Raw genomic sequence first — 25,556 nt, forward strand, 5'->3', positions numbered from 1 at the left:
GTTAAAACATAAATATCCAAACAGCTACAGTAGTGTATATACACCTCTGCTCAGTATTTTACGTCTGTACAATATGACATACAGTTCTAATACAGTGGTAGCACAAAACTGCATCATGCTGACATTCAAAAATGATATTTAACTACTTACAAAATTCTAGATAGCTGGCTGGCAGTATTTCCTTTTGTGACACCTCTGTCCCTTGCTTACTGCATGCATATTCATCATCACTGCAATACTAGTGCAAACTTGCTTATTGTTTACACATACGATCCAGAAATATAAAGTACTCAGGATGCCAGTTAACTGCTTTACCTCCCTTGCATTACTTATATAGAGATGTGCTCATCATTTCACTGTCTGCTAAATATTGTCTAATAACTCAAACAAAGCCTAAATACAAGAAAACTGGTACATTGCAATTTAATAATATTTCAGTGCTACATTTTTTATAAGCAACATATGCATATATAGACCTCAGTTTTCTTAATGTTTATTAACACAAAAATCATTTAGACTGGATTTCTAACAGTATAATCCCACGCAGCTAAAAGGAGCAAACACTCACCGGAACAGGTTTTCTGCACCAGCTCTCATTCTCATCTCCTTGTTAATCTGCTGGTTAATCCGGGCTCGTCTGTGTTGTAGTTTGCTACGCTGAGTTTGAGCAAAAGGATCACAGCCCTGAATTCAGAAAAATAGAAAGCACAGTAAGTGTATTTTCAGCTTGTACTACCAATGACACTTACAAACTAAGTTTACTTTATCAGTGGCATACACTGCAAAGGGAAATAACTGCCCTTTAAAACACGCTAGAAAAACATGCAGAGTAAGCTGACTAAAAATAATTATTGTGCATATTGCTCAAGAAAAAAAGTTCACTACAGAAACATGATTTTAGCATGATATTATATGATCAAAACATACACATGCTTCGTGTAATGGCCTGACTGATAAAGCACTCGAAGTCTTCAGAAAACAACACACTTATCGCCATTATACATACATTGAACTTGTACCCCGAAAAGTAAAGTGCAACATTATTCCAAGGCAAGACTGCCTCAAAACCACCTGTCCTCCATTCTCCTCCTAGGTCTGACGTGGGTACAGGAACTGCTCTACTGGTCAAATCCCATTTTGTCATGACTCTGTTCTCTAACGGACCATAATATAGTCCTGCCATTGTATATTCTGGAGAGATAATAATGACGGTAAAGTACAGTATGAATCATAAGGTCCCGAATTTATTAAATGCACCTGAATCTAGGTAACCGTGAGTACAATCCAATTATTACTGATGGTCACCATCTATGAAATATGAACAAAAGTTCTGATATGCAACAAACCTGCATGATCAAGTATATCCTGATCAATTAAAAGACTAATGCCATTAGGATTAGGTATCCGAAACATTCCCAGGCTACTAACCCCTCCCAGTTCACACACACTACTCTGCAAAATACCTTCCTCTACAGACCTCAGTCATGCTGCCAAAAACTGAAGCATAGGAGAAAAAAAAAAAAAAAAGACTTCTGGCCCCATCAGAAAGAAGGAAAGGCGACTGAGAGTAGTTAAGGAGGATGGAGCTGTTCATCCTAGACTTTTATTACAGTGAATATAACTTTTGCGTCTGGCCTACGATAATCCATCACTATTAACAACAGGACAGAGTCCATACCTCTCAACTGTACAGATTTTTGCAGAATGTCCAGAGTTGTGACTTATATTTTTGGTCCGTTTTTCATAAAATTGTGGCTTTTTGGCAAATTACTGGCAAATCATTAAAGACTGAATTTAGACAAGAATGACAGACATTTAAGTTTTAGACTTCATACCCTTCAGAAAATTCATACTAATGCAAAACGTGTTATTCTTTCAACTTTTTAAGTTTGTAAGAAGAATATTTAAAAATTGTCCCTATTTGTACCACTTTTTTCATGGCTTTGTCCAGATTTCTTACTCTAAAAGGCTGAGAGGTATGACAGTCTCAAGCTCATCATCCTGGGTGGACTCTTCCCTCAACAGTGTAAACTTCTGACTAATGTAGAGATCACTTCAGTCAATGGTCAGTGAAGTGCACCTCCTGCACAATCATCTTAGGATGCACTTTCGAAGAAAGTCAAACTGCTTTGGCCAAGTACACTGTAGAGTGAAATACATTTTTTCATTACAAAATTTGACAACCACATAGACAATATCACTTTAAAAACCTTAGAGTTCAGTTTTATTATAAAACAGCATACAGAAATGGGAATTTCTTTTTAAATATCTGGTTATGTCCAAATAAACTTGGAATGGTCTATGGAGATATATATGTAATGTAGCAAATTTTCTATATTTGGAGTGTTTTGGAAAGAATAATGGCAGGTGGACAGAATGACTTGAAGTTCGTCTCTGGGGATATCAGAGTAAAGAAAATGGATTTGCACTTAAAAGATTCTTTGTTTATTAAAATAAATAAATAAAATAAAAAAGACAAGGTGGACTAACAAAGAAGACTTGTCATTCTGAGACTAACTCAAATAATAGTTACTTGAAAGTTTTCCAAGAGAGGAACTTCAGCTCTGTAGCTGTAGCTGCACCTGGAAGAAATATTCCACTGAGGAACGGGATCCACAAAGAGTTATAATTTAAAATATCAAACTTTTAAAGATCTTGATTACAAGAAATTCGAACCTTAGTGTAAATCACAAATGGCAGTGAAGATGCCCTTGTATGGAGGGATCACTAAGGTCTATATCAAATGTATGAGAAAGAGAGTCTAACACTGAAGGTGCTTCAGCCGTAAAAGATCTAAACCCTTGGAAGTAACTGATATGTTGGAAATGTGTCCATCTGTTGTACATTTTTCTAGTAACGAACTCTGGGCAGAAGTAAAAACTTGGAATGGAGCATAGAGTCCATGATCATCAGCAGAATTGGATTAACTATGTAGTTAGCCAAAGGGAGTGGGGATTTGGACTATGCTTAATGGAAGGATGGGTCAGCAGGGATCTAGAGAGTCTCAGACATGATTAACTACCCCCTTTCCCCATTTTCTACAAGGGGTCAGGATGTTGCGTCAACTCTTGCCACCTTTCTTGTTTCACTGCCACTTTACCACCTACTTTGACATTTATGCCTCACTTTTGCAGGTCTTCTCACACAATTCATCCATATCTTGACTGTACATCCTCAACTTTTTCTTGCATGCTTTCTGACGCTTACTAAATCATCTGCTTTCCTACACTTATCACTAAACCATCATAAGCTGTTCTCTTGGCTGTTCTCTGTAACTAGGGTCACTTTAGCTTATGTTTTCATGTCCTCGTTTCTCTCTCTCTAGCCGTCTGTTCCAGTGTGCATACAACCACCAGTCTCAGGCACTTCATTTCGATCATGTTACAGTTTTCTGTACCAAACAGAAATTACATTTGTGTAAGTAAAATTAACATAACAGATGTTCAAATGGTCTCTACTATGGTTAATACCCTGCTAAGGATAAAAACAGACAAGAGCTTCCAAAGCTTAAGAGTACCTTAAACTCACCCAAACCATTACCAACTTAAACAGAGCTGAATAAAAAAGTGGTTAGGGCTCAAAGTCCTTCAGAACTTTTAATGCTATGAAATTAGATTAAAAGACAACCATCAGGCCTTCTTAAGTTTTATTAGGAAGCTTTGAAGTAATCAACAATTCTGCCCTGAATTTAACTGTAATGGTACCTCCTTCTCTGATCTTAAGGACAATGCTAAACATTCTTCCCAACAGATTCTCTTCTAGCTGCACCTCATCCTCCCTTTTTGAAATTTCCTTTCCTCCCTCTCACTCTTCCACCCAAAATCACTTTGGGCCAAGTTCTTCAGCATTTTCAAAATTAAAAAAAAAAAACATTTTATGAGTGCTGACACTATTCCTGAATGTCTACTAAGAAGCAATGTCTCACCTAGCAAACCCGCTCCATTAACACTTCAACCAGAGTCTTTCTATTGGCTATATCCCCAAGGTGTGAAAAAACAGCTGTTGTGGTACCCTTGCTTAAAGGCTGTCCCTCTAGTAACCCTGGGAATTATGGGTCATTTAACCTCACTAGTATTATATGCAACACTACAGAATGTATTATAAATGAACTAATAAAAATATTATATAGGTTATTGTCAGAAAAATGTGTTAAATGTACGTATTAGTAATATGCTTAGTGCATTTAGAGCTTGAAAAGGGTTAACGCATTTTTTCTATTTCATACTGCATAAATCTGTGCAAATTGCAGATGCTTTCTGACCTTGTATTGTCATGAAATATGCGCAGCTAAAATCTTTGCTTATGCCTTGGAAATTTACTGAGAAGCGGATAATTTCTGCTTGTGTTAGGAAAATAATGAATAGATCTAGCTCTTGTATGAAACTTAGACAAGGAGTTCCACTTGTGCTGTGAGAAAATACACAGCTGCATTAGCTATAGATAATTAGAACCAAGACTGCTTGAAAATATGAACTGCAATTAGCATTTGCTTGTGTCTGAGCTAGAAAAGTACCTTGAAATGTAACACATGCATTAGAACTATACAATAGAAGCTTGTAAGGGATTAGTGCCCACCAAGGCCAGGTTGTTTTTCTCAAAAAGTTTCTCATAAGTCCAGTCATGTCAGCAGAAAATCTGAGTAACATCTGCTGTAGAACAATACTGAAAGTTGTGTTTGATTATGTCAGCTATAGAAGGCCATGTCTTGTAAAACAGTATAAGAATAGCATACTTCCTGTTAGTAGTTAGGCAAAATCTTGTATTTGCATGTTTTTGTCTCCTTGCTGTAAGTTATTAAATGTGCCTTAACTGAACCTTACGTGAATCGGTCTTTGAAGTTTTTTCCTTTGACAGATTGGAAACCCTCACTTCGCCTCGGATCAGACAGGCCAGGTGGCTTGAAACTGTACGGGGAAGGAACCACATTGGTTCTTCTTATTTGAAAAGCCCTCCGACTGAATTGTCGTACAAAAAAAAAAAAAAAAAAAGAGGCCAGCCACTTTCTGATCTGCGACTGAAAGACGGGTTTACACGAACCAGGTGATCAATCACGAAGGCTCAGGTAAGGTGAATCTACTTTTTTTTCTGTTTTAGATAAGGGACTAGATTTGTATTGTTTTGTTGAGACTTTGTTTTTACAAGTCAGGGACAAAAAGATTACTGTGATCAGGGAAACAGAACAGGTAGGCAGTCATTCTGAAGAGACTATACCAAAATCCGTGGTGCCGCATTAAAAATAAGGAGTTACGTAATGATTAAAAGGGTAGAACAAAATGGGTAATAATTGCACAAAAAGACCCCAAAATCCGCCATTAACCTAAGACGTGAAATGCATGCAGTCACAGCGTGCTGATAATATTAAATACTATTCAAAATGGGTTAATAAGTATGAATTTGACGGTAAATTAGAAAAATCCTCGCTTATCAAACAGCTTAAAACCGATTCTAAAGGTCGGGTAAAAAGGCAACGTCAATTAGGAACTCCTCAGGCACACAGGTGGATTGAGGAAGTAAACCGTAGGGAACAAAAGAATACTAATTCAAAAGTAATGTTTTTAGATAAGGAGGACAATGACTTAGTAATAGCATCAGCCCCTCTGCCTCCCTTACCAGAATATGAAGCAAGTGAACAAGTTAGTCCACCCCCACGATATCCTGCTGTCACTGTAAATAGAGATACTACAAAAGCAAAACTGTTTAGAGATCCCGTCGAGACAAGGTCTCGAACATGGGCAGGTAATTCAAAAGGGGACATTGAGTTATATCAAATGGGTAGGAATTCACGATCTATGAGTGAAGAAGAAATATGCCCACTTATAGAAGTGCCTAATCCTCAGGCAGGGCAAGAAGGACCCAACTATCCTAGTGTATAGACCCTAGACTCCAGAAGACATCTGGAAAGCCACTGAGGGAATTCCCCATCCAAAAGTTAATTTTAGAAAGTTCTTAGAAGATTTGCAAGGAATGAGGCTAAGTTATAATTTAAATGGAGAAGAGGTAGAAAAGGTAGTCAGACAAATTGTGGGACCAGATTGGCACATGATTAGTGGCAACTGGAATCCCTGTAAAGCTGCACACAGGCCCCTCCCACACAGCAGCACAGAGCTAGACAACAGAGTGAAAAGTCTTACAGACCGTATATCTGAGAAATGGAAGCCTAGGGCAGACTAGACTTGCATTAATCAATGCATCCAACAAGAAGGCGAAACTGTTGACTGATATTATGCCAGACTGTTAGAATGTTTTAATAACCATTGTGGAATGCAGGTTCCTGAAGATCAGACACAAGAGTCTCCATATGAGCAGCAGTTAAAGAATGCATTTTTGAAAGGCAGTATTGCACCCATAAGCAGTTTTATTACAAAGCACATGGTAGATCATCGTACAAGCAGATTACAGTCATTACTTGAATATGCTAGGCATGCTGAAAGTCATTTTAATAGTAAAAAGAAAAAGAAAGCCCAAGTATTTTCCATAGAAGATGGAGCAGAAGTTTATGTAGTACAGTCCGGGAAAAAGGGCAAAAGAAATGCCCAGGGAAACAAACAATCTGATCAGCGATCAGAGGACTTTGAAGGGCAAAAGAAAAGGGGTGAATGTTTTAAATGCGGTTAAAAGGGACACTTGGCAAGGGATTGCAGGAAAAACAAGAAGGCAACCACGGAAGACAAGGAGGGTGAGGACTGACTATATGACAGTTAGGAATCACTAGAAGGGGATAGCAGAGATATGACAAATGAAAATGTGATAGAGGGAGTACAGGATGTGACAGAAGAAACAGAGGAAGTGCAGGAAGTTACAGACAGTGAAGAAAATGAAATATTGGATTTAGCCTTATTGAGCTTAGAGCTCTATTCAGCAGACATGAAACCAGAAGTTACACTCCTGGTAAAGGGGAGGGAGTCAGATTCTTGTGCGACTCAGGGGCATCACGGACCCTGATACATCCCTCCAAACTGCCAGAGAATTCAGTCTCACCTGATTACATATTAGTGAAAGCAGCTAATGGACAGCTGTATCGGGAGACCCTCTCCCATAATATTGCGATAACTGATCCTGTTTCAGGATTGACCCAGAAAAGCAAAATTGTTGCTTCTGCAAAATGCCTAGTAAACCTCTTGGGCAGAGACCTTATGCAGCTATTTGGTATAGCAGTAGTTCCGACTATGCAAGGTATGGAAGCACAGCGACAAATTGATACCTTTGCAGTGCAATCGGAGGGTGAAATGTTTTATTGGTACAGCCAGGACTTGGTTACGACTGGTCCATGGGCAGTAACTGAAGAGTTGATGAACGTAGCCATCAGTAAGTTCCCCTCCCTTGATATTGATAAGCAACATTCATTGCACTGTACTCTGTATTATTGTAACACACCAGGACCTGATAAGGAATATGAGCAAGAATTGTTTAGAAATCGTGGAAACAGATTGATATTACATAATCTGTACTGGGACACAGAAGGGAACAGTGTAGCCAGCTGTTCATTGCCCCAGGAGTTCTTTGCACTTTATAAATCTAATTGATTACCACGTTAGCTTAACTAAGGACAAGAATGTAAAATGGATAGACTTAGGAGGAAAAGTCACGAGATGGAAAAAACAGACAAGAGTTAGAACGGTCAGAACAGGGAATACAAATGCAGAAGTTGAATTGGATAACTCAGTCCCACCCTGCTGTACACTTGCAGTCTAGCAAGGACAGCTGATTAGCACTCCTATTGAAGGAGGAAGAGAATGCCTTACAGAATATACCAGAAACTCTTTGGTCAACAGGAAAGTCAGATGTAGGACTTATTCGTACAGCGGGACCAGTTACTATTGCGCCAAAGTCAGCATTTAGACCACAGAAAAGACAGTATCCCTTAAGAAAAGATGCAGAGACAGGAATCAAACCTATTATAGCAGCTTTACTTAAGGAAGGAGTCCTGGTGGAATCTCCTGATTCACCATGTAACACGGCCTTATTTCCTGTTAAGAAAGCAAATGGAGAATAGCGTATGGTCCAAGATTTACAAGCTGTAAATGATGCAGTAATACCAAGGGCACCTACGGTGCCAGACCCACACACCCTGATGAATAATTTAAAACCTCAGAAATATTTTTCTGTGGTAGATATGAGCAATGCGTTCTTCTCGATACCGATACACCCCCGACAGCCAGTATTGGTTTGCATTCACATTTCAGGGGAAAAGGTATACATATACGCGACTACCACAGGGATATTGTGAAAGTCTGACAATATTCTCACAAGAAATGGCAAGCAACTTGGCGGGATTTACCCCACCGAGAGATAGTCAGATTTTACTTTATGTTGATGATATCCTGCTGGCGGCCCCCATCCAGCAAGATTGTAAAGAAGATACCATAACGCCGTTACAATTTTTAGCCATTGAAGGACAGAAAGTAAACAAAAATAAACTGCAGCTTTGGAAAAAAACAAAGTTAAATACCTAGGATATGTAATATCCAAGGAGGGCAGGACATTAGATGAGGACAGAAAAATAGCGATTTTACAAGCACCAAAACCCACTACCAAGAAGGAAATGATGTCCTTCCTGGGTACGACTAATTTTTGTCGGAGCTGGATTCCAAACTATGCCTTGGAATCTGCACCGCTGACTAACCTGATTTATAAAAAGCCTATGGCAGCACAGGATTTGTTACAATGGACACCAGAAGCAGAATCTGTTTTCTGCAAACTGAAACAGTTAATAGCATCCTCATTAGTTTTGGGATTACCAAACTATCATAAATGTTTTTTCCAAACTGTTGATTGTAAGCAAGGTTATATGACATCAGTGTTAACACAGCAGCATGGGGACAAGCAACGCCCTACTGCTTATTATTCATCACAACTGGACCCAGTGGCACGGTCTTTACCTCACTGTGTACAAGCAGTATTTGCAGCTGCAATGGCAGTACAGACTTTGGCCTCAGCAGTTTTGTTTCACCCTCTCACATTGAGAGTGCCTCATGCAGTCATGATTATTTTACTGCAAGAGAAAGTAGCATATCTTTCCCCTGCTAGGCATCTTTCCTGTATGACTATATTGTTGAGCCAACCTCATATGATAATTGAACGATGTACGACTTTGAACCCTTCTACCTTGCTCCCAACCCCTGTAGATGGCACACCACACAGCTGCGTGCAGGTGATTGAGCAAAAGACACTGCCTAGGAAAGATCTCATGGATGTCCCCGTGGATGATGCCGAGGTGACATACTACGTGGATGGCTTATACAAAAGGGGTCCTGCAAGACAGAACCTAGTAGGATATGCAGTAGTTTCTGATACTGACATTATAGAAGTGAAATCTTTATCACACAATTTATCTGCACAGGCAGCAGAATTGATTGCCTTGACACGGGCATGTACCTTAGCAAAGGGTAAATATGTGAACATTTTTACTGACAGCCAGTACGCTTTTTCTACTGTACATGTTTTTGCACAACAGTAGAAAATCGAGGAATGATAACATCTACTGGCAAACCAATCAATCAATCATGCACAGTTTATTTTAGATCTTTTAGAATCTATTCAGTTACCTCAGAAAGTAGCTATTTGTAAATGCACAGCTCATACCAAGCAACAAGATTTCAAAAGGTAATGAGAGAGCTGATGCAGCTGCAAAGCAGGCAGCTTCAGAAGTATTTCTTTTGAATGAGGAATTACAACTCTCTGAGATTTTAGATGAAGAAATGTTAAAGACAATGCAGACACTTACTACGCAAGCCGAAAAACAAAGATGGGTAAAACGAGGAGCAATTCTCGAAAAGGGGCTGTACATCTCTAAAGAAGGGAAACCGATATTGCCATCTAATTTGTTTAGATATGCAGCTTTGTTGAGCCATGGGCAGTGCCCATGTCTCAACAGGGGTGATGGTACAGTTGGTGAATCAAGTGTTCATGACATACGGATTCTTAAACTACTCTAAAAAAAATTTTGTTCGATGTGTCGCGTTTGTAATAAACATCATGCACAAGGGGCGTAAAAGCCCAAGCAAGGGAGTTTCCCTACACCAACGTATCCATTTCATACTATCTGCATGGATTTTATAGAATTGAACAAATGTGAAAATAAGAAGTATTGCTTGTCATTGTAGATATGTTTTCCAGATGGGTGGAAGCCTTTCCGACTAAAAATCCAGATGCGGCAACTGTGGCGAAAATTCTCGTTAAAGAAATCATTCCTAGATTCGGCATTCCAGAAAGGATCCACAGTGACAATGGCACACACTTCGTAAACCAGACCATACAACAGTTAAGTAAACATTTTGGTATTTCTTTAAAAAAAATCATTGTGCGTATCACCCACAATCTGCAGGGCTAGTAGAGAGACAGAATGGGATTTTAAAGAGTAAGCTAAGGAAGTTAATAGTAAAAACACAGAGGAATTGGGTGTACTGTCTGCCCCTGGCACTGAGAACTGTTCCGAATGCAAAATGATTGACTCCTTTTCTATTTGGAAGGGCTTATATTATATACCTCAGTGGAAACCTCTCATGCCCGCAGACCAGGAAGCTGACTGTACACTCGCAGAGTACATGAGAAATCTGTTAAATTCTAAACATCTGTTGCAGTCAAATTCTGTTTCAGATAAAGAACAAACCAGACTGTCAGAAGTGGCAGTGGTCCCAGGTACCTGGATCTGGGTGAAGACAATAAAAGAATTGAGCGTATCCAAAGTGGGAAGGTCCATATCAAGTGCTTCTGTCGACACCCACTGCAGTCAAGATAGTAGAGCGTGCCTCCTGGATCCACCTGACACACTGCAAATTAGTTAAAAACTTTGAACTGGACAAAAATCTTGTCACATGCCAAGAGTAAAAATGAGAGTCCAGAAGAAACAGGAATGCAGAACAACCCTTTCCTCAAAAGTATTGCATAATCATCCTGTTAACTGTACTACTGACAATAATCTTTTTGCTGTGGCCTTTCCTTTTCCCAGCCACACAGACTGAACTGAATAAACGTGAAGCGTTACTCAGACTGGCATCCAAACTTAACACTTACCAGGCAGTTAAACATGTGTATGCAGAGACTTTCAATGTTTCGAATTGCTGGATTTGCACAGCTTTGCTGACAGCATACGGGGGGTTATTAATGACTACGGTCCCCCCTAGGGGTCAATGAGACCTGGGAAAACTTGATTTATGATACCTCAACCATTACATCACAAGATAAAATAGCATTGCACTTGTCTGTTCCACAAAAGGGAACTGTGTGTTTTTATAAAAATTATACTGTTCAGGTGGGTTGGAGCAATTGCAATGTGACTGTTCCTTATAAATGTTACATTAAAGGTAACAATGCAGATTTTTATTGTAATACAAACTATGATTCATTTCTTGGATTGATGCACAAAACAATTGATGAAGTAAAGCATAATTCTGTTCTTTATAAACAACTGTCTATAATTGATAGAAAAATGTTTCATGCAGGGTGAGTGTATATTCATAGCAAGGTTACTACTAAAATAGAGGACTGTTATTTCCCGTGTGGCAGAAAGGCATACAAATGGTTACCTGAGAATTGGTCCGACAGTTGTTTTTTGGGTTACCTGGTTCCAGCCATATGACACACTGCAGTTTTGCCTCGAGGAAAAATTCGAAATGTCTGAGAGGTCGTCAAGAAACCTGTAAATCCAGTGGGACAAATAGATGTGCGTTGGAAAAACCATCATTCTATAGGCAATGGACTGACACATATGGACTTGAGTGATCATGTTATATCGTGGGCAGGCAGAGTACCAGCATATGGAGCAGTGAAATCGGTCTGGGAGCTGAGAAAACTGTCTAAACTTCTCGAAGTAATGGGCAACGCAACTTTTTCTGCTCTCGAATTGGTGACTGATGAACTGAATGCCATGAGAACTGTAGTGCTTCAAAACCGCATGGCTCTCAACTTCACCCTAGCGGTGAGAGGTGGTACTTGCACTTTAATCCAGGAAGAGTGCTGTTCGTATATTCCTGACCATAAACACAAGATAGACAATCATCTTGAGGTAATTCAGCAAGTGTCGGCCATGACTAAACCAGGCCCAAACCCAATGACAGACTTTTTCCAGAAATGGTTTGGGGCACGATCCTAATGAACATCCTGATTGCCATTTGTGTAGGAATGCTCCTACTGGGAGTATGTGTTTGCTGTGGCATCCCCTGCATGAAAAGACTGATTAAAGACTTTATAGACATGTCAGTTTCTGAAACCTTATATCAAAGTACTGAGTTTGAAGAACTGTTAAAAGATTGAAAATGCTTTCATAAGTTTAAACTGAATGACTCTCAACTGCAAATCCTAAGTGGAAGAGGTTAGGAGAAGAAAACAAACTGTTTGTGCTTTTTTGAAAGTAGAATAAAAGTATTAACAGGGGGGAAATGTCAGAAAAATATGTATTAAATGTATGTATTAGTAATATGCTTAGTGCATTTAGAGCTTGAAAAGGGTTAACACATGTATTGTATTTCATACTGCATAAATCTGTACAAATTGCAGATGCGTTCTGACCTTGTAGCGTCATGAAATTTGCGCAGTTAAAATCTTTGCTTATGCCTTGGAAATTTACTGAAGCGGATAATTTCTGCTTGTGTTAGGAAAATAATGAATAGATCTATCTCTTGTATGAAACTTAGACGAGGAGTTCTGCTTGTGCTGTGAGAAAATACACAACTGCATTAGCTATAGATAATTTAGAACAAGGACTGCTTGAAAATATGAACTGCAATCAGCATTTGCTTGTGTCTGAGCTAGAAAAGTACCTTGAAATGTAACACATGCATTAGAACTACACAATAGAAGCTTGTAACGGGTTAGTGCCCACCAAGGCCACGTTGTTTTTCTCAAAAAGTTTCTCATAAGTCCAGTCATGTCAGCAGAAAATCTGAGTAACATCTGCTGTAGAACAATACTGAAAGTTGTGTTTGATTACATCAGCTATAGAAGGCCATGTCTTGTAAAACAGTATAAGAATAGCATACTTCCTGTTGGTAGTTAGGCAAAATCTTGTATTTGCAGGTTTTTGTCTCCTTGCTGCAAGTTATTAAATGTGCCTTAACTGAACCTTACGTGTATTGGTCTTTGAAGTTTTTTCCTATGACAGTTATCTTATCCATGTATACACACCTGTCCTGCTTTGTAACAGGAGTTACCAACTCACAGTTCAAACAAATGTCCATATTTCTAGAACCAAACTGGTTATTAAAAACTGCAAAGTGCAAATTATATAGAAAAAAGTAACTTAATATTTGCATTAATTCAGTTCAAAACAGTAATCTGGACTTTTCAAGACACAATAACTACATTAAATATGATTTCTGCAATGTGGTATAAAACAGATTATTGTATCTCAGTAACCAACCACCAGCAGCATTTTCTTCATACAGCTGAGTGCTTGCATAGGAGGCTAAGAAGTTCTATCTTGCTCAACTGATTGCAGAGATATTTAAACAGAGATGAAAATTATTACAATACAAATAAATGAAATACAAATAATATTTAATATCTCTTTACCTGCATGAAACAACTGGCAGCAAACAAAAAGGTAGAGGAACTTTGGACCAGCTTACCCAAAAACAAATAAAGAGAGGGTACGTTACTGTACGTTGCATATCGCCTACTCTGAGGCAATCTCTGCCTAACATACAAAGCTATGTCAAACCCAGAGCTGCTGGACATGCTACACTTAAAGAAATCCCAATCTCTGAACCACACGCTCCAAGAACCTAAACCTTGTCACCACAATAAACAGAAATGCTGGAGGGATAGATTCCTGTCCCAGAGACTTCCCATACTCTGGAAGAAACTACCCTTTCATGTCAAGCAAAACTCCTCATTGACCCTCTCTAAGAAAAATCTTGACAACTGGATGGAAAATAGAAAATTCACCCCGGGATCACTTCTGCGGCACTGCTTGACAGGAGCACAGGAAAATAATTTTCTTGGGTGGCGAAAGCCAAGGAACCTTTTTTGGCTAGGCTTATATAGGCCCCAGGGCAGATAGCCTAGTACCCACCTATGACAGACTTACCATAACTAAAGCTCTTTAAGTACACAAATTATGTATTCAATTAAAAATAAGTCAATCTCCTATGACAATCAAATTCAGTCCTTAGCAAATCCTTCTGGATGTACAACCCTATGGAAACAGCCCCTAGATAACTGCAACCCCATAGAAAAAACTTGGACCAGGCTATAATTTCCAACATATAGTGTATTTCTGCATCACAAGAAAAGCTGTGAAGTGGCTACTACTCAAGTGTAATGGGCTTTAGGTACAAAGTGATCTGGCCTCTTACGTTTAACATAAGAGTGGTATGCAGCCAGGTAATCACCTAGACAGGACAAGTTTGATTACATTCTGAATGAACCTGGATTAGGCACAAGAACTAAAAAGTTGATCCTTGTGCATGTCTTTACTTCAGCCAGTAGTTATTACCCACACATGATTGTGCCATTGTATTAGGAGCCATTGCAGGAAGATGACAGGTACACTGGGGCACTGGTTAAGACTGAGCCGAGTGCCACATTAGGCATGAAAGAAGGGATAGTTCCAGCTAAAGTTCTGGCTCTACACAAAAACGTGTACTGTTGTTTGCTAGAGCATCTTATTCAGAACTCCTCCTAATACACATTGCTGCTTCCTAAACAAAACAAAACAATTTTAGAGGTGCATTTCAGGACTGCAGAAGATGCAAAAGAGGTGGGTTCAAATTTAAGAACGTGGTACTGGATCATGTATGAGGGTCCTGAGGAGGAAGCCCCCCTTTGAAACGGTCTTGTACACTTTGAAAGATGCCAGAGATGAGCTTATCCCTGAATTAAAGTATGCCAGAGATGAGCTTATCCCTAAATTAAAGTTAGAAATGCCCATAAGATGAAGTATGACTGAAAAATAACTTAAATCTAGAATCAAAAAGAAAGATACACTAATATGGATGGGATGGGACCAGAAAGAACATTAACACTCCTTTTTGTAGCAAAAATAAAAAAAGCATAAAATACATTTACAGTAGAGAGTCGATCTGAACGTTAATTATCCAAACACAGCCTTTCAAAGTTTTTGGGTAGGAAAAATCTAAGTGTGAATATGTAAACGTTATACATATTAACTTATGCATGTTTTTTTGAGCTTGTAGTCTGCCTGTGTGTGAAAAATATTCTTTATTGTCCACAGGAATCGCTGAATGGTTGAAAAGTGTATTCCCTGCATGCAGAAAAAACAAGATTTTAGAACTTTTATATCCAGTTCAATGCATGTTTGATTATCTGAACTATCCTAGGTCCCAATTACTTTGGAAAATTGACTCTCTACTGTATCTTTGTATGATCCTGCATGTAGAAGTCTTTTAACAAAAGGAGAGAGGACATCAGAGGCTCGACAAGTAGCACAATCACTTTTTATAGTAGAAGATCAGAAGACTGTGGGTTTTACTGCTCAACTAGGGGCTTTGATTCATTTTACAGTGCCGACACTGGAGTGCAACTTAAGGGATGCTGCACTCTTAACGTACCATTTTTTTGGATGGGATGTTAAACAGAGCCTCCACCTGCTGGAGTTGGTTGAACCTCAGGTGGATGTGAAAAATCTCAAAGAATTTATCAAGGAGAGTAGGTGGTGTTTATTACAAAAAATAATGAGTCTTTATATACTCACCCACAAACACATACTCACAAAAACACACACACACACACACACACATGTATATATGTATATATATATATATATATATATATATATATATATATATATATATATATATATATATATATATATGTGTGTGTATATATATATATATATATATATATATATATATATACATATATATATGCATATGTATAAATATATGCACACACACACAAAAATGTCTTCCATACCAGGAAGACCAAACCAGAGAGTTTTTATTTACTTCCTCCACTTCTTATCCCAGTTCTTGCTATAATCTACATATCCTATGACATTCATATTAAATTACCCTGATTTTCAACACACTAAACTACACTACACTTTATGAAACTGGTGTCTTCTGCTGTAATGCAACCCTTCTCCCTATACATCCTTTCATCATACATTCTGTACTTCTTTTCAGTTTTCTTTATCAAGTTATCCCATTTTTCTTGTATACTTTCCCTAGCAAAAAAACCCCCTAACATTCCCATATCCTTGGTCATAAAATAAATACCATCTAACTTAACAGCATCATTTAAACCTACATTTTCTTTTTATCTAAACTTGGTCTTACATCCCCCAAATTCCTCTCATCTTCCTTCACCAATATGAACATACATAATGTGGTACTGATTGCAATCATAAACCAACATCCTTGGAAAATAACCCTCTCCTTTGATTCTTAACATAACATACATATTGTAAATCATTAACAGTACTGTTAATTCACTGCAAAATAGTGCAAAACAGTACCCTCAGTTAAAGAACACACCATTTCAACTCGTACTTAATCCTCTGAATCACCCTTCACTCAACAGTTTAAAACAACCTCTTGCATATGAAGAAATCTCGCTCCACAAAACCATAATTCCTTATCATTTATCAAGTTTTTACTTTCCAAATTATCAAAATGCCTTACTATATAACATGCAAAAATTCTAACCTCTCCTCCTTTCTTCAAAATCTCATCTGCAACTTATTTTACTTTAGTCGATACTTTTTTTTCCTTTCCTGGTACACCATAAAGCCAATTAATAGAAAACTTGTTTCACTCCCTCCATAACTCTAACTTGCAATATTTTCATTAGTAATCTATAATGATTAGTAATGTATTACCAAAAAGTTACAGAATGAAATAGACATCCATCCCATTTTCCATTTTCCATATAAATATAATTACCATCTTCTCCACCTTTCCATTCTAAATACAGTTTAAGTGGATTAACATATCCATTAAGTAAGGTCTACTGCTACTTAACGATCAGTTTTAAAGCTGTTACACACCTCAGTGCTTCCATAGCAACTTTTTTTTATTTAAGCAGAGTTTGCATGCAGCAGATAAAAAGTACAGTTGTGTACACTTACCATAAATGTAGATGTTAGAGTGCATTCACTGTTGCAGTCCTCATCAATGGGTTATCTGGCTCCTGGTAGCCCTCGATCAGCCAGAATACCAAAGGTAAGTAAATATGACATCGGCTGTAGTCGGTTGTAAAGGATGTCAGGACGTCCGATACAAAAGGAGGCAGCCGATGTCACTTCCTCAGTCTTTCTTGCCATAACAGTCAGAAGACCCCAGAAAACAAGGCTTCAACCAAAAACAACTTTGGCAAATAATACCAAATTTAGCCTGTACCTTAGGAAAAGCAAACAGGAGAGTACCAAAAGGGGGGAAGGAGGGAGGGAGGGACACCAGGACTGCAACAGTGAATACACTCGAACATCTACATTTATTGTAAGTGTACACAACTGTACTATGTTCATCGTGTTTCACTGTTGCAGTCTTAACCAATGGGTTGATTACCAAAGCCCAGAGTAAAGGGGGGAGGAACCAACAGAATCAAGCCCAGAGTAAAGGGGGGAGGAACCAACAGAATCAAGGATTGGAGAGAATGCCCTGCAAAACAGCAGTGGCAAACCCTGCCCTGTCTCTAGAAAACAAAGGCAAATTATAATGATTTGTGAGAGTGTGAACAGAAGACCATGTGGCAGCCTCCAAAATGTCTTTAGTAGGGACACACCTTAAAAAGGCTGCAGAAGTGGAAGCTGCTCTAGTGGAGTGGGTCCTAACCCCTTGAGGAGGAACCTTGCCATGAAAGGAATAACAGAAAGTAATACAATGTGCAATCCATTTAGAAATGGTTTGCTTAGAAATAGCTTTGCCCTGAGCTCCAGGGGCAAAACTGACCAATAGCTGTGCTGATTTCTGAAGGTCTTTAGTCCTGTCCAGGTAAAACCTGAGCTGTCTGTGCACATCAAGAGAATGTAGAATCCTTTCACCTCTATTTTGAGGATTAGGAAAGAAAGTAGGAAGGTGTATGAACTGATTAGGAGTCAGACTAGAAACCACCTTAGGCATAAATGAGGGGTTGGTTCTCAGAGAGATAAGGCTCCACTGCCATCAAGGCTTGCAGCTCCAAAACCCTCCTTGCTGAAGTTACAGCTAAGAGGAAGGCAGTCTTCCAAAAGAAAAACTTTAAATCTGCAGTGGCAGCCCTTCTGGGAGGCTTTAAGTTGCAAGCACCTCTGAGAAACATTTTCATCAGGGGATGAGAGAAAATGGGTTGCTCAAAAGAACAATGAGCAGACACAGCTGAAGCATGGATTTTGATAGAGGAAAAAGAAAGACCACCCTGAAGCAAATCAACCAGGTATTCCAGGATCAGAGGAAGGGTAAGTTGAGAAGAAGATTCCCCTCTAGCCTGCATCCAATGAGAGAATCTTTTTCCATTTGCCAGCGTAGGACTTCCTAGTGCTAGGCCTCCTAGCCTCCCGAAGAACGTTAACCACCTGCTGGGAAAGGGAAAAAGAAATTAACTGATTCATACAATGAGCCATGCAGCCACATGAAGAGACTAAAGATGAGAATGTAGAATGTTTTCCCCTTCCTGAACCAAAAGATCTGGCTTCAGAGGAAAACGCCAAGGAGGAAACTGGGAGAGACTGCAAAGCAGAGGATATCAATGCTATCTGGGCTAGTCTGGAGCTATGAGAGTAGTCCTTGGTCTTTCATCCCATATCTTCAATAATACTCTAGGAAAAAGAGAAAGAGGAGGGAAGGCATAAACTGACAGCAGCATCCAAGGGAAGGACAGAGAATCCACACTCCAGGCTCTGCTGTGATGCTGTCTGGTGCAAAAAAAAGAGGTTGAAGGTGGTTGCCTGGGAAGGAGAAAAGATCCAGCTGTGGAGTGCCCCAACACTGAATTATGCTGTAAAAAAGATTGCTCTGTTCAGTTGCCACTCGTGAGGATCTAGGGTCTGTGTGCTCACCTGGTCAGCCAAAACATTGAGCCTACCTGGAAGAAACTGAGCTATCAGATGCAGGCCCAAGGATGCTGCTACGGAACAGAGAATCATGCTTTGCCTGCACAGGGGGTAAGAATGAGTCCCCCCCCCTCTTGTCTGTTGATGTACCACATGACTGTGGTGTTGTCTGTTCTGACAAGCAGAGTTCCTGGAGAAAGAAAATGCTTGAAAGCTAGTAAGGCCTGCTGAACTGCTATCAACTCCTTTATGTGTAGGTGCATCTGCTGGGCGTTCCAACGTCCCTGTATGCATCTGCCATCCAGGTGAACTCCCCAGGCATAGTCCGATGAGTCTGTAGTAAGAACTTGAGTGGCCAGGGGTGGGCGAAAAGGCATGCCTTTGTTTTGTAGACAGGCTGTCGCCCATCAAAGAAACTGTCTACAGACATGGAAGCAGAGGAATTATCATATCCAGGTCCTGTGTGTGCTGACACCAAAGGTTCTTGAGGTACCATTGCAATTTCCTCATATGCAGTCTTGCATATGCAATCATGAGAATGCAAGAGGTCATGTATCCCAGAGTTCCTTGCAGGGAGCTGGGACAGGCTTGTCAACTCCTTGAAGTAAACTGAAAGAGTTGCCTGCTTCTCATGGGTGAGATGTATCATCTGGGCGGCTGTGTTCAGATTCGCTCCCAGGAATGTTATCTCCTTGGATGGTACCATTTTTTATTTTTTCCATGTTCAGAGTGTAACCCAGGGAAGACAGAAGAGTCTTTACAAATTCTAGATCCTTTAACTGCTGTTCCTAAGAATATGCTTGAATTAGACAGTCGTCCAAGTATGGATAAATCTGACAAAAAGCAATGACTGGAGCCAGGCACTTTGTGAAAACTCTAGGAGCAGTAGATACGCCACAGGGCAGCACAGAGAATTGATAATGTTGCTTGCCTACTCTGAAACTAAGGAATTGCCTGCAACCTTCCCTGATAGGGATGTGCAGATAAGCTTTTTTGAGATCCAAAGTTACCAGCCAGGAGTTCTTTAACATTGGCAGCAACTGATGCAGAGTGAGCATTTTGAACTTTGGAATTACCAAGAAAGAGTTCAGAATGGATAGATCTAGGATAGGACGCCAGGTGCCTTTTTTTTTTTTTTTGGAAAAAGGAAAAATCTGGAATAGAAACTCTGGCCTACCTGCTAAGCAGGAACTGATTCGATTGCTCCCAGATGGAACAGAAACAAAATTTGCTTTTCTACTTCTGCCCTTTGGTTTGGAGGAGTATGCGAGATTCCTTTGGGTACTGGAAAGGTGTGGAAAGAAAACATGTGCCCTAGGGATACAGTTCTGAGTACCCATTTGCCATCCATGATGGTGGCCCATACATTTGCAAAAAGGGCCAACCTTCCCCCTAAAGGACTCTCCGGGCAAGCATTGACAGGCAGAAGTTGGACAGAGTCATTGAGAATGTTTAGATTGAGATGCAGGCTTAGAACTTCCCACCTTGGAAGTGAAAGCATGCCAACAGTTAGACCTTTGAGGGGTAGCAACCTGCCCCCTAGAAGACTTGCAACCCCTAGTCCTAAAACGGTTCTGTTTGCTGGTATCAGGAAGCAGCCAACTCTTAGAAGGGTAATTCCTGCTAAAGCGAGGAGACTGAACTTGCATAAAGTCTTCTTGAACACTTCCTCTGCTTTGCTGCCAAAAAAGACTGTCCTTGTGCAAAGGTACATCTAAAAGCTTAGCCTTGACAGGCTCTGGAAGGGGATGTTCCCTGAGCCAAGCGTGCCTTCTAATAACAGATCCAGTAGCTGTAGTTCTGCAGGAGGCTTCCAGAATGTCAAAACTACAACGTAATGAATGTTTATTGACAAGACTGGCAGAATTCAGCAAATCCTAAATATCCTTACACTCTGCCAAAAGAGCCACACTTGCAATCCTAGACTTAATAGCATCCAAGGTTTACTGCTGATACTTAAGCATATGAAAAAGACAATTAGTAGATCTATTAGCAAGAGTGGCAGAGGTATAAACTTTTTTTACCCCACCTATCTAGGTTCCTAGATTCCATGTCAGAAGGAATAGGATTTTTGGTAACAGTGGCCTTACCTCCTTTAGAGCCTTGAGAAATAACCTCTGGATCAGCCAACGGATTCCTGGAAACAAACAAATGAGAATCAGGGACTCTACAGTACCAGTCAGGTTTCCTGGGAGCAGGAGGAACCAAATTTGGAGTCAAGAAATCTATGAAAAAAACATCATCAACCACTTCCAACACTGGAGGAATAACCAGAGGCTTATGCGGAGGCAAATCCAAAAACTCCCTAATCCTTTTCTTAGGACTGGGGATAATCCTGGCTTTCCCATTTAAAATGTTCCCTGAGAGATTATCCCCAAAGTATCACCAAAAGAGAAATCCTCTGGAGGAGAAGCAGAAGGAATGGACTCCTCTGCATCAGAATCCTCAAAAGGAGAAACAAACCAGAGAAACTTCCTCTTCATCAGCAGAAATGCTAGACGTATCAGAACCAGAAAAAGACAAAGCCTCAGGAGAGACATCCCTACCCCTTTTAGAAGGAGGAGGCTGTGAACCCCTAATAAGAGTCAAAAGGTCATTAGCCATTTTTACCATTTGGGGTTGAGGGGAACGAGAGGAAACTGGAGCCTGCTTTTTCACAGGCTTACGACTGGAAGATTTACCTGCAAGTCTGAAAGACTCAGGAGGCCTGGCAACTGCTGAAGTCACAGCAGAGGTCATCGGTATGAGCTTGCTGTCTGAAAGAACGGAGGCCTCGGACACTGGAGCCAGCTAAGCAGCTCCGGATCCAGCTAAAGAGGCGACAGGTGGAAGGTCAGAAGACAAAATGGAAGCCAGAGGCCTGGAGGACACTGAAATGATCTCAACCGAGGCATGCGGTTGAAAATCCGCGGGCTGCAAAGGCGCTTCACTGGCTACCGCAGGACTGACTACCAACTTAACATCATCCGAAGACTTGACCCTCTGAAGCCTGTCTCGGTCCTTATCCTTATGCTTCTTAGGGATATCTGAAGCCTGAAGACCAGCGGATGCCATACCAACAAACTTAGGCCAAACTCCAAAATGTTTAGTTAAAAGCTTAGCCCAACAACGAATAGTACGCGGATTAAAGGAAGCACAGAGATCACAATTAGGAACATCGTGGTCAAGGCCTAAACAAATAATGCAATAGGAATGAAAATCTCTATGGGGAAATCTGCTTTCCACAGGTAAGACAATTATTAACCTTTTCTGACATTCATTAAGGCAAGAAAAGAGGATCCCCAATGGGGTACTTACCTGTAGTTGACTTCAGCTTTGTAGTCAGAAACCGAAAAGGTAAACTGCCAACTGGCACTTGTGCAAAAAATGCTTCTGCTTCGGGCTCCGTGGCAAGGAAGACTGAGGAAGTGACGTCGGCTGCCTCCTTTTGTATCGGACGTCCTTTACAACAGATGACAGCCGATATCATATTTACTTACCTTTGGTATTCTGGCCGATCGAGGGCTACGGGAGCGGGATAACCCATTGGTTGAGACTGCAACAGTGAAACACGATGAACATCTCCCCAGGTATTATGATCAGGTCTCTAATCACATCTACTTGGTATGTGTTCTCGAAATGGATAAAGTTCACCTTTTGAGCTTTGCTTTCAATGTGAATCGCTTTGCATCCACTTCTCACTTAACATTGTGATTACCACAGGAGACCTGAATGCAATCAACTTTGTCTTAAATGTAGGAGAAATATGCAGTGTAGAAATAACGCAAAACCACTCAATCTGACCATTTTAGTAGATAACTTTCTTGCTTATAATTTTATGAAAGTATTAGTAAGTCTGAATTTATATTCATTGTTTAATTATTGTAAAATAATTAAAAGTTTAAAAAACAATGCTTAAGACATATTTAAAAATATCCTTAAGACTTATACAGCCTCAAAACATTAGCAATAATTTCTTAGCAGATTCTTAGTTATAATTCCTTGGCATGCATTTTGGTATTGCAAATCAAATGCAACACTAAATTTCAAGAATGTTGATAGAGATTGTATAAATTAAAATGATTTTCCCCAAAAATTATACTGTGTGTGCAGTAAAGAAAATATGCAAGGTCAAACATCAGTTTTCAAAATAATATGGCTCGCTTTGCAAGAGCAGTTAAGTGATGACCTTTTATTAAAAAGATTTCTTGTAAATGTTCAGCTTAGATATTAACAACATATAGCTGTGGGCTTACTGTAAATGGCATTCTGTTATAGAAAAAAGGAGGCTGATCAACAGGGACTTTCTGCGAGCTTTCAGATGCAGAAATAAATGAAATAAAATAGACACTTCAAGTGATGCAAAGATGACGTGGAGAGACTTTTTGTGAAGTCTTCAGATACAGCAAGGAAGAAAATAACCAAAGGACATAAAACAAAAATAATACTTGTCATTTCAACAAACTGTCGAGGCTAGAAATAACCATGGACTTTTTCATGATAGAAACAGAAACCAGAAGAACAAAATCACAAGAACATTAAAAATAGCATTGTTTGACATATAAACTGGACAGTATTTTCACTCTTTAGTGACGTCTTTCAACGTGCATCAGTCTGTAGTTATACGTGTCTAGCTATGTTATAACAGAACTGAAATAACTCTTGACAGTATTAACTGTTTGGCAAGAATTTGTACTAATACAAATAAATATTAACGGATACAGTGGTACTGTGTTCGTCTAGTCACTGCTAATAATATTTTACAAATATTTTACATTGAAATTAATAAAAAGCTGCAGACATAGCAGCAACATCACATCACCAACTTAAAAGTATAGTTAACAGACTTGCTCAACAAGAACCATTAGATCAATTGAAACGTTACCTGACCAAATATCAATAACATACAGTTGTTACTAGACAGGCCCAAAATGAAATGCACCAGTGCCACAATCCATATAACCCAACTCTCAGGAATTCTACAACGTAGTGAAATAAACAGAGAACTTTATTATAGAGAAACAAATTGCAAAAAAAAAAAATCAGGATTTCATTAGAACGGTTACTGTTTTCACAAAACATCATTGGTTTAAATAACCCATTTAGCAGTCACACAACTAAATAATTACCTAGGTTTAAAGCACACTTGCCTAGTAAGATGAAAAATAAAAATGCAATTACATAAAATACAAACAAAACACTTAAGTTAATTATGAAAGTTACATTCTAAAAGAAAGTTTTTTGTTTGTTTGTTTTGTATATATTTTTTTTGTTTTATCAGCCCATCATTCCAGGGAACTTAACAATTTAAAACAAGCAGGTATTTAAAGAAAACACCCACAACAGAGTAGAAGTTCCACATTTGTTAAAGTTCATAATTTGGCAGCTCTTCATTTTAACACACTACAACAGGAAAATGACCTACCATTAAGCCGCAACTGCCAAATCCGCTCTCTGTACTCTAATTTCAGTTCCATGGCCTCCCCTGGGTTGGATGGGGACATAGTCAAGAACAACCAACAAAAACTTTGAGTACTGTTCACACTGCAGTGTGCATCTAAAAGTGAATTATTGTCATTTTTACTTTCTATATTGTAATTGTGTTCATAAATATGCTTGCATATGGTTCTCTCCATTTTACCAACACAAAAATAGTGATAGCAGTCACAGAATCAAAAAAATGTCACATGTACATTGCCCATTAAATATGCTTGTACTACCATTTGTTTTTAGTATTTGTAATTCTAATTTTACCTTTATATTTACATGTCTTTAATAATCAACATCTGGCCTTTCACGCAATGCATCTAGGGCTCCATCAGAGCAACTAAACATTTTTCAGCTTTCTTTCGTGATACTCTAACATAGTATTGGTATCAGACCCATACTGGAGTACCATTGTTCTGCTGAAGTCATCAGTGTCAACAGAATTAATAACTGGTAACCTTTCCCACAGAATTGATTTATATGTTCTCCCCTTGTCCTGTTCAGTTTCATCCCTTAGTGTTGATAGGTATGTTTTTTAAAGAGATGGGGTAATCTATCAAAATGTCCAGCTCATTTTTTTTTAATGTAATTCATCTGAAATAATTCTAGAAAGCCTCACCATCTTGTCTTTAACCAAACATTTCTTTTGCCAGAAAGGGTGGTAACTATGAAAAAGTAGATATGAATTAGAAAAAGGTGGGCTTCCTGTAAATGGTTGAAACAAAACTTATGTTTCAATGTTCTTGCTGAAAGTTACATCTAGATAGTTTATTTTTACATGGGATGTACAGTGAGCAAATTTCAAAAAAAGAAGTGGTCCCATGTATGTATTCCAGAGAGTCTCTTACAGCCATTCCAAAAGATAAAGATGTTATCCAAAAATCTTAGATATAGGTTAAAATATCCTGAAAAAAAAAAACAGAAATGAAAACATATTGCTGTTCCCAGTACCACATAATTAGATTGGCATACAGGAGAGCACATGCACATTAAAAAAATTCTCCCTCAGAATACATAAATTGTTGTCCAAGACAGCTTCTATAACATCATAAAAACATTAATATACACATTTGAAATAAAATCACGTTATGGAGGACTCCATAGAACAATTTTAAACATTTGACATATGGGATGATAGAAAACAAATCCACCACATCTA

The 25,556-nt window shown here is 39.0% G+C and overlaps 1 protein-coding gene across 1 annotated transcript in view; it reads right to left on the reverse strand.

Annotated features, from left to right (window-relative positions):
- The window catches only part of RHPN1 (rhophilin Rho GTPase binding protein 1), a 1,554,789-nt gene that overhangs the window by 1,469,826 nt on the left and 59,407 nt on the right, over window positions 1-25,556 (reverse strand). The window contains exon 2 of the mRNA XM_044067337.1: window positions 569-684. Coding sequence (XP_043923272.1) covers window positions 569-684 — 116 coding nt within the window. The remainder of the gene's footprint in view (window positions 1-568; window positions 685-25,556) is intronic.

The sequence above is a fragment of the Protopterus annectens genome, chromosome 3.part1 (genome assembly GCF_019279795.1).
Source record: "Protopterus annectens isolate FY-2018-M chromosome 3.part1, PAN1.0, whole genome shotgun sequence".
Taxonomy (NCBI): Eukaryota; Metazoa; Chordata; order Ceratodontiformes; family Protopteridae; genus Protopterus; species Protopterus annectens.